The 14,010-nt window shown below is 33.5% G+C and overlaps 1 protein-coding gene across 1 annotated transcript in view; it reads left to right on the top strand.

Annotated features, from left to right (window-relative positions):
• Positions 1–2,862: 2,862 nt before the first annotated feature.
• LOC137618051 (uncharacterized) overlaps positions 2,863–14,010 on the top strand; it is a 142,659-nt gene continuing 131,511 nt past the window's right edge. The window contains exon 1 of the mRNA XM_068348006.1: positions 2,863–3,337. Within this exon, the coding sequence (XP_068204107.1) occupies positions 3,292–3,337 (46 nt within the window). The 5' untranslated portion in view covers positions 2,863–3,291. The remainder of the gene's footprint in view (positions 3,338–14,010) is intronic.

Here is a 14,010-nt window from a genome sequence, read left to right as displayed (position 1 = left end):
GAGGGGGAAGGCGAGAGGGAGCTGGTCACCGATGAGCGAGTGAGCATGTAAATTGTAACTAAGAGGTGAGGTGAATACAACTAAACTTTAAGACATCGAGTTTATTTACCAGGACATGCGGGCAAGAACGTCAAAAAAAAAATAAATAAATAAAATAAAGCATGAGCTAGCATGCTTACACAGGTTGGTTTAAGAACAGTGCATGGAAGATCAAGAAATAAGATGAAAAAGGAAAACCGTTAGTGTACGAGCGTGTATGAAACACGTGCAGTACAAGACGATAGTTAGGAGCTAGGAGGATTATTCCTCTAAGCTTAAGAGAATATGAATCCCGAAGAGCAGCAAAACCAGTATGTTTTTTTTTTTAATTCCTAAGGTATAGACACTAGAGACAATAAAGTCAACTCTCAGTTGAAACTAGTTAATGAAAGATGGCCAAAGATCTCTTCCGTTAAGGGTTAGGAAAAAAAGGAAAGTCATTTGGAAAAATTCCGTCAGGAGAGCAAAATTTCAAACAGAACAGCATTCAACCAAATTATTCGAATCATTTACCAGAAGTCAACATCTCTACATTCAAAAAGCCTCACGTAAAATGCGTTCATTTTAAAAACAGCAGGGAAAGTTCGTAGATTAGATATGAATACACAGTAGTGTCTAATATTAAGAAAAAATCAATACAATGTTATCTTTGCATGAACGAATCAAGGAGTGCCACCATGGTATGAGATTACCTAATCGGTGAAAAAATCGTCTTACAGGTGTTAACTGGTATTCCACTAACTATAATATACTGTAATATTTCATCTCCCCAATATAATAAAGAACAAATGTCTGGATATATATATATATATATATATATATATATATATATATATATATATATATATATATATATATATCGTGTTACGCTCATGGGTGAGAGGGAGTAGTCACCCTTTGGTGAGAGGGGGTACACTGAAGGTACGCTCGGAAACCAGACTCTCCCACAACTTGCCGAACCAGTGGGTTGTAGTTATGAAAGGGGAAGAGGATGGGTAGGGTTGAATGTGTGTGTGTATCTAGATAAATATTTAGATATCCTTTCTGATTTAGGTACAATAATATACATACACACACACACACACATATATATATATATATATATATATATATATATATACATACACACATATATACAGTATATATATATATATATATATATATATATATATATATATATGTGTGTGTGTGTGTGTTGTGTATACGTGTGTGTGTATATATACATACCTTGACATTCATATCTTCCTCTAGTTAAATGTGTAATCTAGGGTAGAGAATGACGGAAACACGACCATAATTTCTTCTTACATTACCCTCATATTCTTAGGAATAAAATCATGATGCAAATATGGATAGACAACAACAAAATTGGTCTCGGGAGATAATTATGTATCAGAAGGATAGAAGGTGACACAGGCCGGTGTGTGTGTGTGTGGGGGGGGGGGGGGGGTTCTACATTCTACGAATTAGTGTTGGGTCTAACCGTATCTACTAGAGTGTACTAATTGAATAACTGAACGAGTCGGATACTTGACCACTAAGAAAATAATCATGTTTAGGTTAGTAATAAGAATTGTAGTTTCGTTTTCTTTCGTTAATCCTGGGTGATCATTTACATCAAGGTCTATAGACCTCGATTCACATGACCTGTAGCTGGTATCACGAACATTTGAAAATTATTTCGAAAACTGTTTTTGTAGCAGGACCCACTAAATAAAATTTTCTAGGATTCATACTCTTTTTTTTTTCTCAATAAATATTATCATCAACAGTGACCAACCTGCGTGCTTAAATATATAATCTTTAAGTTGCATTGCTGAATAAAATCCCTAATTTGACCTTTTAGATAAAAAATTTTAACTGTTAGTATCATTATATAAATGTGTGGGACTTAGCCATTTAGACACGTGGGAAAGTTCATCATTGTGAACAAACAAGAACACAAACACAGGATTTGAAAGATTTAGAAGTAAACTACCTTGAATTGAAGGTAAAAAAAAAAATCTAGGAAAATAAACAAAACCACCTATATGGCTTCCTTGACAAACGGAGAACCAATTAAGGAACATATAAAGTTAGCAAGCTGCTTCATTTATAGAAGCTAACGAAAAGCGTTACTATTTCAGAACAGAGTTATTTCTGGTTTCCTCTTGAATGTCTTTGAATTTTTAATTTACAAAGAAAATGCATGCATGGAGCGTGACATATGGTGTAAAGTGCACACACACGCAAGCGCCCCCCCCCCCATACACACATGCGTCACATAGTCACATAGACATTACATACACCCACACGCAATCATACTCAGAGAACATACACACAAACATATATATATATATATATATATATATATATATATATATATATATATATATGTGTGTGTGTGTGTGTGTGTGTGTGTGTGTGTTCATTATTGTTTACATATTACAGAAATACAGCTAGCTGTCCATATTTATTCTTCAAGGTACAATCGTTATGGAATTTGTGGAAATGCTATTCACACAAGCGTATGTCCTTACGTCTGCAACTGCTCCCCGCTAAATCTTAAAAAAAAAGGCGCAGAAAGCCTGAAACAGCAGACATTCAAATGTTGGAAGGACCTCTTGTGGGCTTAGCAGGGTAACAAAAAACAGTCATGGAATGTTACTCAGAATGTAAGAACTAAATCGACTTTAGTGATTGACCGAGTCTTTCGAAGAAGCCATGTAGTGGCAGTGTCTGATGGTCAGACGGGTGCCAGAGGGGGGTGGAGGGGTGGAGGTTACTATTGGCCTTTTGTTACCCATCTCCTATTAGATTATCTAGTTACACAAAGGCATTCCCATTGTCTACACAACATGACTGCAACACCATTTTGTGGTGTTTCGAGATTTGAATGTGTCTGCGCTATAGATTCAAAGGTACTCGTTAGTGATATGCTAATATTCTAAAACCAGAGAGTATGGTATCACTCAATTGCGTTCGTTTGCTTTCAAATCGATAGAAAACCATATCTCTGTCTTATAATGGTACAATTTCACTCTTCCATATTCATTATGTGAAGTAAACGGTGCGGCGTTGTAATGATAACGCGTATGTGGTCAGATAACAATTGATTACGTTTAATTGGACATAATAAGATCCCAATGCTGAAGTGGAAAGTCTGAAATGAAAAAGTCTCTTGTAATTACCACTCGGACGAGCCATATGAAGTAGACTCTAAAGAGAGACAAAAGCGACAGCTCACTTTGGAACTTCTATCACAAGAACAAGATGAGGTTTCCACCGATATTCATGAAAGGACGCCCTCGGGCTATGGGTAAGTAAATGATTTAGTTGATTAATGTTGAATCTGGCCAGTACTTAGATGGGTGACCACCAAAAGAAGCTTGACGTCGTATGCACACGAGCCCCTTGATTTTTCATGAGGCACGGCCAGAAAATAGCATGCTCACCCCTTCCATACTCATTGAAAACCCTAAGGATAACATTTTTGACATCTTCCGAAATGGAATGTATGTGTAGGCTGAAAAAAGACAAAGAAACCCACAAACTACCCGTAAATATGTATGTATATATATATATATATATATATATATATATATATATATAACATACATACATATATATATATAATACATACATATATATATATATATATATATATATATATATATACATGAACATATATAGTCTCTCTTGATAGCTGAGTCGGTAGGGTCCCTGCCAGCATGGTTTCTAGCCGTACAGGTGGTGGTTCGAATCACCACCCGGCCAGAAGCTGTTACCATAAAATGAATTCCAAGTGGATATGTATTCCCAAGATAGAATTCGGTATTAAATGCATTTCGTGGGTGATATTTACATATATATACATATATATATATATAACATACATATATATATATATATATATATATATATATATATATATATATATATATAACATACATACATATATATATATATATATATATATATATATATATATATATATATTTATGTATATATATATTTATTTATATACATATACATATATATCTTTATATATATATATATATATATATATATATATATATATACATATATTTATATATACATATATACACATATATATATATATCTATATATAGTATATATATATATATGTATATATATATAAATTATATATATATATATATATATATATATATGATGTGTACATAACCGCACACACACATACTCCCAAATACACATATATACATACAGTATGTATACATATCCACATTTATATTTCATTATATCATCATCACCTCCTCCTACGTCTATTGACGCAAAGGGCCTCGGTTAGATTTCGCCAGCCATCTCTATCTTGAGCTTTTAATTCAATACTTCTCCATTCATCATCTCATACTTCTCGCTTCATAGTACTCAGCCATATAGGACTCGGTCCTCCAATTCTTCTAGTGCCTTGTGGAGCTCAGCTGAACGTTTGGTGAACTAACCTCTCGTGAGAAGTGCGAGAAGCGTGCCCAAACCATCTTCATCTACCCCTCATCATGATCTCGTCCACATCTGGCACTCGAGTAATCTCTCTTATAGTCTCATTTCTAATCCTGTCCTGCCATTAAACTCCCAATATCCTTCTGAGGGCTTTGTTCTCAAATCTTCTAAATCTATTGGAGATTGTTTCATTGTCATACCATGACTCATGTCCACATAGTAACACCGATCTCACTAAACTGATATATAGTCTGATTTTTATATGTAATTTCAGCCGATTTGATTTCCAAATTTTACATAACCTAGGCATTGTCTGATTTGCTTTTTATCAATATTTCACTAAACTCTCATTATAAAGACCCTGTATTGTAGATCATAGTTTCTAAATACTTAAATGATTCTACCTCATTAATCCTTTCTCCTTCCAATGATATTTCATCTTCCATTGCATACTCCGTTCTCACATCTTTGTCTTTCTTCTATTTATCTTCAGCCCAACCTCGTGTGATATTTCCTGCATTCTGGGAAGGAAGCATTGCAAATCCTGTGGTGTTCTGCTAACCAGGACAACACCATCAGCATACTCTAGGTCTGCTAAATTCCTATCACCAATCCCGTCCAATCCTTCTCCACCATCTCTGACTGTTCTACGCATTACAACATCCACGAGGAGGGTAATCAACATAGGTGACAACACATTCCCTTAGAGTAAATTTGCACTTGCTATGCTCATGAACAGACTTAATCAAATTTACATATTTAAGAGGATTTAAGAGGGATTCCATAATAACGCAGGACTCTCCACAAAATTGGCCGGTGCACACTATCAAAGGCTTTTTCATAGTCCACAAATGCCATCAAAAGGGGATTTCTATATCCTATGCATTGCTGTACAACATGTCTCAAAATGACAATTTGGTCAGTGCAACTTCTACCTTTTCTAAATCCTGCTTGTTCATCTGTCAGCTTTTCATCAATCTTTCTCTCCAGTCTCTTTAGAATAAGCATACTACATATTTTCATAACAACTGACGTAAGTGTTATGCCTCTGTAATTATTGCAATCAGTGAGGTCTCATTTTTTTACTATTTTTACCAACACTCGTAACTCCCATTCATCAGGTTTTGCCTCTTCTTGCCACATTCTACAAAATAATCTTGTAAGTAGTCTGGGAGTCGCTTCATTTTCAACCAGTATCATCTCGGCAGTTATCCCATCGTATCCCGGAGTTTTCAATTTTTTAGTTTTTTTTAGGATAGCTTCGACTTCAAACACACTGAATTCATTCATGGGCACATCAAAGTCTTCATCAGCTTCAGGTATATCAATCAAATTCTTCCCTTCATATGTCCTATTCATAACCTCACTAGTGTTCCATCCAACGTTGTCTTTCTTCATCTTCTGTTGCTATAACAGAGCCATCTCTCTTTTTGATGGGTATATGCGTCTTCTTCTTTTCCCCAGTCAAGATTTCATTAATAATTCTATGAGCAATTCTTACACCATAGTCACTTCCTAAATTCATAGCTTTGTCAGCCTCATCTGCTTTACTGTCTAAATATTCTCTTCAGTCATTCCTGGCATTTCTTTTGACCTCACTGTCAATACTGGAATACTTAGCACGCTCTACCTTGAAATTTTCATTACTTCCTCGAAAACTTTCAACGATCAATTTCTGTCTGTCTCCTTTTTATAGTATCCTAGGTATTATTTGATATCCATGGCTTTCTCCTTGTAACTGCGTGTCCAAAGACGTCAATTCCAACTGACTGATATATGGTCTTAATATCACACCATTCTTTATTAATTGTCTGTTCTTCGTCTCCTGAAGTCTCTAAGACTGCAAATCGATTCCTTCATTCAATTGCAAATGTTTCTCTGTGCTCTTTTTCTATTATATACTTGAATATATATATATATATATATATATATATATATATATATATACACATATATATATGTATATATATATGTATATGTATATATATACACACATTGTATATATATATATATATATATATATATATGAATTATGCATACACAACGGTAAATATAATATATATATATATATATATATATATATATACACATATGTATAAACATATAAATATACCATAATACAAACATGGCTGATGATTATGAAGCGGGAAGTCGCAGATGATGAATGGAGAATAATTGAATTAAAAGCTCAAGATAAAGACGACTGCCGAAATCTAATTGGGGCCCTTTGCGTCAATAGGCGTTTGTAGCAATTTTCCATTTGGAACATGACTCCAGATGGTTTTAAGCCTCTTTTTTTTCATCAAAAATACACAATAACAGACAATAGAATAAATATTTGCGTCGAGCACCGCTTACTTCAGTGCCACATGTTCACTGCAGAGAGAAAGAACCTCACGCCCTGAGAGAAAACTTTTTCTTTAGCATGCGAAGTTTATCATCACTGTACACTCCGCTACGAAATCTACCATTAAGCAATGTCTTCCATGAAAGCCCCCTGGCACGCAATTCAGTACGTCAATACTGAGACACTTCAACATGTGATATTCTTGTAGCTGACATCGAACTGTAAAACATGGCCGATTTGATCAATCGCGTTTTAAGGTGCTTGTTAGGTAGATAGAGGTGATCATTTCAAGAAAGATATATAACATGATATGTATGGTGGAATAATTGAAGGAGGTTAGAGACAAAGTTATTGAGTATGTATAAAAAATATTCGGAAAAATAGTAAACGGATATCTCTGGTAAATTAAAGATAAAATTAATCAAAGAAAAAAGGAAATTGACAATGAAGGAATGAAATGACAAGAAATGATAATCAAATAAGAATATAAGAAAGGAAGCGAATGTATTATTAAAAGCTTAATTATTAGTATGGAAAAAAAGAAAAAAAAAGAAAGAAAAGAGCAATTATCGATTGTGTAAAATACTGCGAAAAAAGTAAAGTAGTAATATTGTTGCATAATGATCCAGCGCATCAAAGAATAATCCCTTGGTATGAAAATTAATTAACGTAGATGGGTGGAAAAATTGGCAAAAGAACGAAGCACAAGGAGACCATTATTACTATAAATGTTGTTGTTGTTACTAGCTAAGCTACAATCCAAATTGGTAAAGCAGGATGCTATAAGCCCAAGGGCTCCTACATGGAAAAATAGCCGGATGAGGAAAGGAAATAAAGAAATAAATATATGAAAAGGAATGAAAAACTAGAATAAAATAATTCAAGAACAAACATTTGCTGCAAGTTTGAACTTTTGAAGTTCAATCGATTCAACTACCAGATTAGAATAGTCAAGGCAAATAGAAACCATGGTGATAATTTATCAGAATAATCAATTCATAATAACGAATTAAGCTTTTGGAATAACCTGTAGTGGATACGTATAAAAGAAAAGAAAATAAATGATTAAGAACTGTTGATGAACTACCACAAAAAGATTGAGCTATCAAAAATTTGAAAATAAAACAATTAGAACAGAAAAAGTATTATTATTATTATTATTATTATTATTATTATTATTATTATTATTATTATTATTATTATTACAATCTAAGATACAACCCTACGTAGAAGAGCAGGATGCTATAAGCCCAAGGACTCCATGAGGAAAAAATAGCCCAGTGAGAAAAAGAAACTAAGAAATAAATAAACTACAAGAAAAGTAATGAACAATTAAAATGAAATATTCTAAGATCAGTTGCAACATTAAATTAGATCTTTAAATATAAAAACTTTAAAGAAAAATAAGAGGAAAAGAAATAAGATAGAATAGTCAGGCCAAGTGTACCCTCAAACAAGAAAACTCTAACCCAAGACAGTGGAAGGCCTTGGTAAAGAGGCTATGGTACTACCCTAGACTAGAGAACAATGGTTTTAGTTTGGAGTGTCCTTCGAGAAGAGCTGTTTACCATAGTTAAAGTCTCTTCTATCATTGCCAAGAGGAATGTAGCCAGTGAATTATTAAAGCGCTATAGAAAACACCTAAAGCAAAAAAGAATTGTTTGGTAATTTCAGTGTTGTCAGGTATATGGTGACAGAAGAGAATGTGAAAAGAACAGGCCAGACTATTCAGTGTATGTGTAGGCAAAGGAAAACGGAGCCTTAACCAGCGAGAGGGATCTGATCTAGTACTGTCTGGCCTGTTAAAAGACCCAATAACTTTAGCAGTAGTATCTCCGAGACTCAATGTATGGAAAAAAAAGATGAAAGAGGCCGAATGTTTTCTCAAATGAAATTGCTTGACATATTCATGGTAAAAACAATTAAAAGATAATAAAAAGACAATTAAAACTGTGATATACAGTAGTATGAAAAAGATAACATTAGCTATGCATGTTTTACAAGATGAATCAAAATTTGTTTTGCAAAATAAATCTGCTGAAGAAAGGTGTAAAAGCAATACGTTGATAGTAACTGAAAATGACTGTTGTGATATATCTATTACTTCAGATTACCATGTTTTGCTCCTGCCTTCTACTTCTCTGTTTCATTACCGAAGTTTGACACAGGCGTTGTCCAATCAGAGGAAGCATTATCTCTGTTTATATCTGGGACTCTGATAGACGATGGTGGTTTATACACTATACCTACATATCTGTTCGGTACTTATCTGTAATACTAAGGGTAATATGATTCATGCATACATACATACATACATACATACAACAACAACAAATACAGTCGTTAGTCCACTACAGGACTGTGATCCCAGATATGTTAATTTATGTCTGGGCTTTATCCAGTTTTCATCACCACGCTGACCAGTGGGGATTGGTGATGTTGGGAAGTTTTCGTCTGAGCACTCCCAGCAAAACAACCTATAGTCATTTTTTTTAGTGAGGCATATTTGCACCGACTCGCAGGGGTGCCCTTTTAGCTCGGAAAAGTTTCCTGATCGCTGATTGGTTGGACAAGATAATTCTAACCAATCAGCGATCAGGAAACTTTTTCGAGCAAAAAGGGCACCGCTGCGAGTCGGTGCAAATGCGCCTCATTAAAATAAATTCAGTATAGTATGGGTGGCCCTGACTAGTACAGCTTTGATGATCATTGTGATACGCAAACCCTTCCCAATTTATAAATAAATAAATAAATATATATATATATATATATATATATATATATATATATACTGTATATATATATATATATATATATATATATATATATATATACAGTATATATATATATATATATATATATATATATATATATATATATATATATATATATATACATATATATATATATATGTATGTATATACATATAATCTTAATCTCCTCTACTGACACAAAGGGCCTCGGTTAGATTTCACCAGTCGTCTCCATCTTGAGCTTTTAATTCGATACTTTTCCATTCATCATCTATTTCACTCTTCATAGTCCTCAGCCATGTAGGCCTGGGTCTCCCAAATCTTCTAGTGCCTTGTGTAACGCAGCTGAACATTTGATGTACTAATCTCTCATGGGGAGTACGAAGTGCATGCCCAAACCATCTCTTTCTCTCTCTCTCTCTCTCTCTCTCTCTCTCTCTCTCTCTCTCTCTCTCTCTCTCTCTCTCTCTATATATATATATATATATTATATATATATATATATATATATATATATATATATATATATATATATATCTATATATATATATATTCATATACATATATATATATATACATACATATATATATATATATATATATATATATATATATATATATATATACCACTTACTAATTATAAGTTTATACAGTAGATTATGAAGAAATATATTTTCATTTCAGACTTTAGTAATGGTTCAGGTTGAGTAAAAGCTTAGGAGGCTACACCCAAGTGGTTCATTGACACCATAACTGTCCAAAGTGAAATATCAATAAAGAGATTTAAATGATCGAATCATTCTAATGGTTATAGAATCAATACCAAGTTATTACAAAAGGGTTAGGAAAATTATATATTTATAGCAAGGTGACGGGCATGACAGTTTACTCCACCCTAAGAGTTATATAGTTGTACAAGTTTAGTGTTGTCCTTGAAACTGACAGTAAACTTGATTAATTTTGAGAGAGAAGAGGAAGGCAAATGTTTTGAAAACCATACTTCTCTTGCTGATGTCCTACGTTTCTTTGAGAAATATAGAGGACGCCCAACATAACATCATACATCCATTAGTAAAACCAGGGAAAATGTATGCTAGAGATATACAGGCTCAAAGTTACAAGAAGAGCAAGCAAGGAATAAAATCAGAGGGGAACGTAAGCTTCTTGGGTATCAAATTACAAAATAGAATACACCCACAGCAATAAAATCAGTAATGTTGGATAGACCTACGGATGAATACCCCTAACCCACGCAGTATTCATCCTCTGTGGCTCATATGAAACCATTAGTAACAAAAAGTACAGAGCTTGTTTAACTTCACACGAGACGCCTTTACAAGAAAATTGTAAGTCATGGCCGTATAAAGAGTAGGGTCAAATAAATCAGGAACTACTAGTGCTGAGAGAACATCGTGAACTATCTGGTGGCTAACAAGTTGAAGACATGTAAAGGTCATCATTAGGGTCTTATCTTCATCACCGCAGACGGGGTTGTCCTGTCGAATGAATCCAATTCAATACAAAGAATAAAGGAAATATCTTAGTCCTTAATGAACAACAGCGGTTCATTAGATATGAGAGAGAGAGAGAGAGAGAGAGAGAGAGAGAGAGAGAGAGAGAGAGAGAGAGACCATTATAGGTAGTAGGTTGGCCAGAGCACCACCCACCCGTTGATATACTACCAATAAAGAGTTATTGACTGGCCAGACAGTACTTCATTGGATTCTTTTCTCTGATTATGGCTCAATTTCCTTTTGTCTACACATACGCCGAATAGTTAGGCCTATTCTTTGCATATTCTCCTTTGTCCTCATACACCTGACAACACTGAGATTATCAAACAATTCTCCCACGCTCAAGGGGTGAACTACTGCTATGTAATTGTTCGGTGGTCGCTTTCCTCTTGGTAAGGGTAGATGAGACTCTTTAAGCTACGAGAAGTAACTCTTCTATGAGAAGGACACTTCAAAATCAAACCATTGTTCTCTGGTCTTGGATAGTACCATAGCCTCTGTACCATGGTCTTTCACTGTCTTGGGGTAGATTTTTCTTGCTTGAGGGTACACGCGAGCACACTCTTCTATCTTATTTCTCTTCCTCTTGTTTTTTTTTTTTTAAGTTTTTATAGTTTATATATCAAAGATTTGTTTTAATGTTGTTACTGTTCTTAAAACATTTTTATTTCAATTGTTAATTACTTCTCTTGTAGTTTGCTAATTTCCTTTTCTCACTGCGCTATTTTCCTTGTTGGAGTCCTCGGGCTTATAGCATTCTGCTTTTCAACTAGGGTTGCAGCTTAGCAAGTAAAGATGATGATGATGATACTACTACTACTACTACTACTACTACTACTACTACTACTACTAATAATAATAATAATAACTTTACAGATATGTTGCTTTATATGATTGACAGTAAAAATTGGATAGCTTCATTTTACTACAGAGTAAAACAGGATCAATTAAAATATCAAAATTACAATGTGAATTGATCAAATTGGAAGAGATTACCATCCCTACTTGAAGTAAAATTGTGATGCAATTGCATTCCAAAGTCACTCATCTAATTACCTACCTATGTATCTATATGTACCCTTATCTATCTATCTATCTATCTATCTATCAATCAAATTATCTATTGATCTAGCTATCTATATACATACATATATAATGTGTATGTACATTTTTCACACACACACACACACACGTTTTTAATGTAATTTTTAGTAGTTTTTGTGCAAATATCTTAAAATTATATTTATTTTGTTTTTATACTAATTTCAAATTTTCGTTTGTAGGAATGCACTGCCATTATATAAGGATGATTATTTTTTTTTTTTTTTTTTTTGTAAATATGCCCTGACAAAAGTCATTAGTTATTGGCTGAAACAACTGTGAGCAAGAGTTGAATGAATTGAGCAGCACAGTAACAAATTCCCACTCTCCTTCAAAATTCTATCCAAGAAGACCAGAAAAGATACAGAAAACTAGAGGAGTCTTGCCTTAATGTAATTGGTACCAGAAGTTATTCAGTATTTAATGAAAATTGCCTAAGAGAAAGACTATGATCAAAGACAATATATATATACATACATACACACACACACACACACATATATATATATACATATATATATATATAAATATATATATATGTATACACACACACACACACACACATATATATATATATATATATATATATATATATATACACATACATATGAACATACACAAATTCTTACATATAGATAGGATATATATATACATATACAGAATAATCATAGACATATATATTCACATGAATGTATATGCACATATCTATACAAATGTATACGCAAATATATACACATATATGCATATACACATATATAGTGGGATACCTTAACATGGTGAAAAGGGTTCGCACATCATCATGTCCAGCAAAGTATACTAGTCAGGGCCACCCATACTGGGTTAGTTTGCTGTCAGTAATCAGACAAAAATCTTCCACCATCGCCAATCAGATGTGGCCAGCGAGTGATGAAAATGGCCAAAATCGAGACATAAATAAAAGAACCTCACCTCCGTCCTCATTCCCCAGCGGCAGTGTAAAAACTGTGCAAGGCGGCAGCCAATTACATCCCACTGCAGAGGGTACTAGGACAGACCACCTTTGAAACTGAACCTTGCATCTTACAATGGCAGGATTCTGTCTAAGGAAGATCTTGCTGAGTTGCTAGAGAAGCTGCATGAAATAAATTACGACATAATAGGATTGAGTGAAGTTAGAACTGGAAGAATCTTAGACTTAAAAGAGGTTATACATTTTTTTTTTCAGAGGACATGAACGGAACAACGAAAATGAAGTGGGATTTCTTATTATTAAAAATCTCCCAGATAACGGAAGGATTTTGAAGTACTAGTGATATAATTGCAGGATTAATTACCAAATTAACAACAACATACCATACAGAGGAAGAAATTGCATATTTTTATGATCTGGAGATATGTATGAAAACACACTAGACTTTAAATGTTAACGTAGCTCAAAAGAAACAAAGGAGAAACAGCAGTAGGTAAATTTGGAGTAGGCACAAGAAATGACAGAGGAGACATGCTTGTAGAATTTGCTGAAAGAAACATTCCTAAAGTCATAAAAATCCTTTTTCTTAATATAAAGAAACATAGAAAATGGACACGGAGAAGCCTAAATAGAGAAACCTTAACGAAATAATTTAAATTTCAGTGAAAAAGTTACACCAGTTAAAGATGTAACAGTGTTAAAAAGTTAAAGTCAAACGACTATAGAATGGTGAGAAGTCAAATTTGTCTAGATCTAGAAAAAAAAGAAAAACTAATTTTTAAAAAGAAAATAAACACTTTCTGTATTAAGAGAAAAATCTGATTAGTTTAGTTTAGCAATACAAAA

Source organism: Palaemon carinicauda, chromosome 2 (genome assembly GCF_036898095.1).
Source record: "Palaemon carinicauda isolate YSFRI2023 chromosome 2, ASM3689809v2, whole genome shotgun sequence".
NCBI classification, from domain to species: Eukaryota; Metazoa; Arthropoda; class Malacostraca; order Decapoda; family Palaemonidae; genus Palaemon; species Palaemon carinicauda.
The sequence above is the reverse complement of the archived record's forward strand: the minus strand, read 5'-3'. Positions and strand labels throughout refer to the sequence as shown.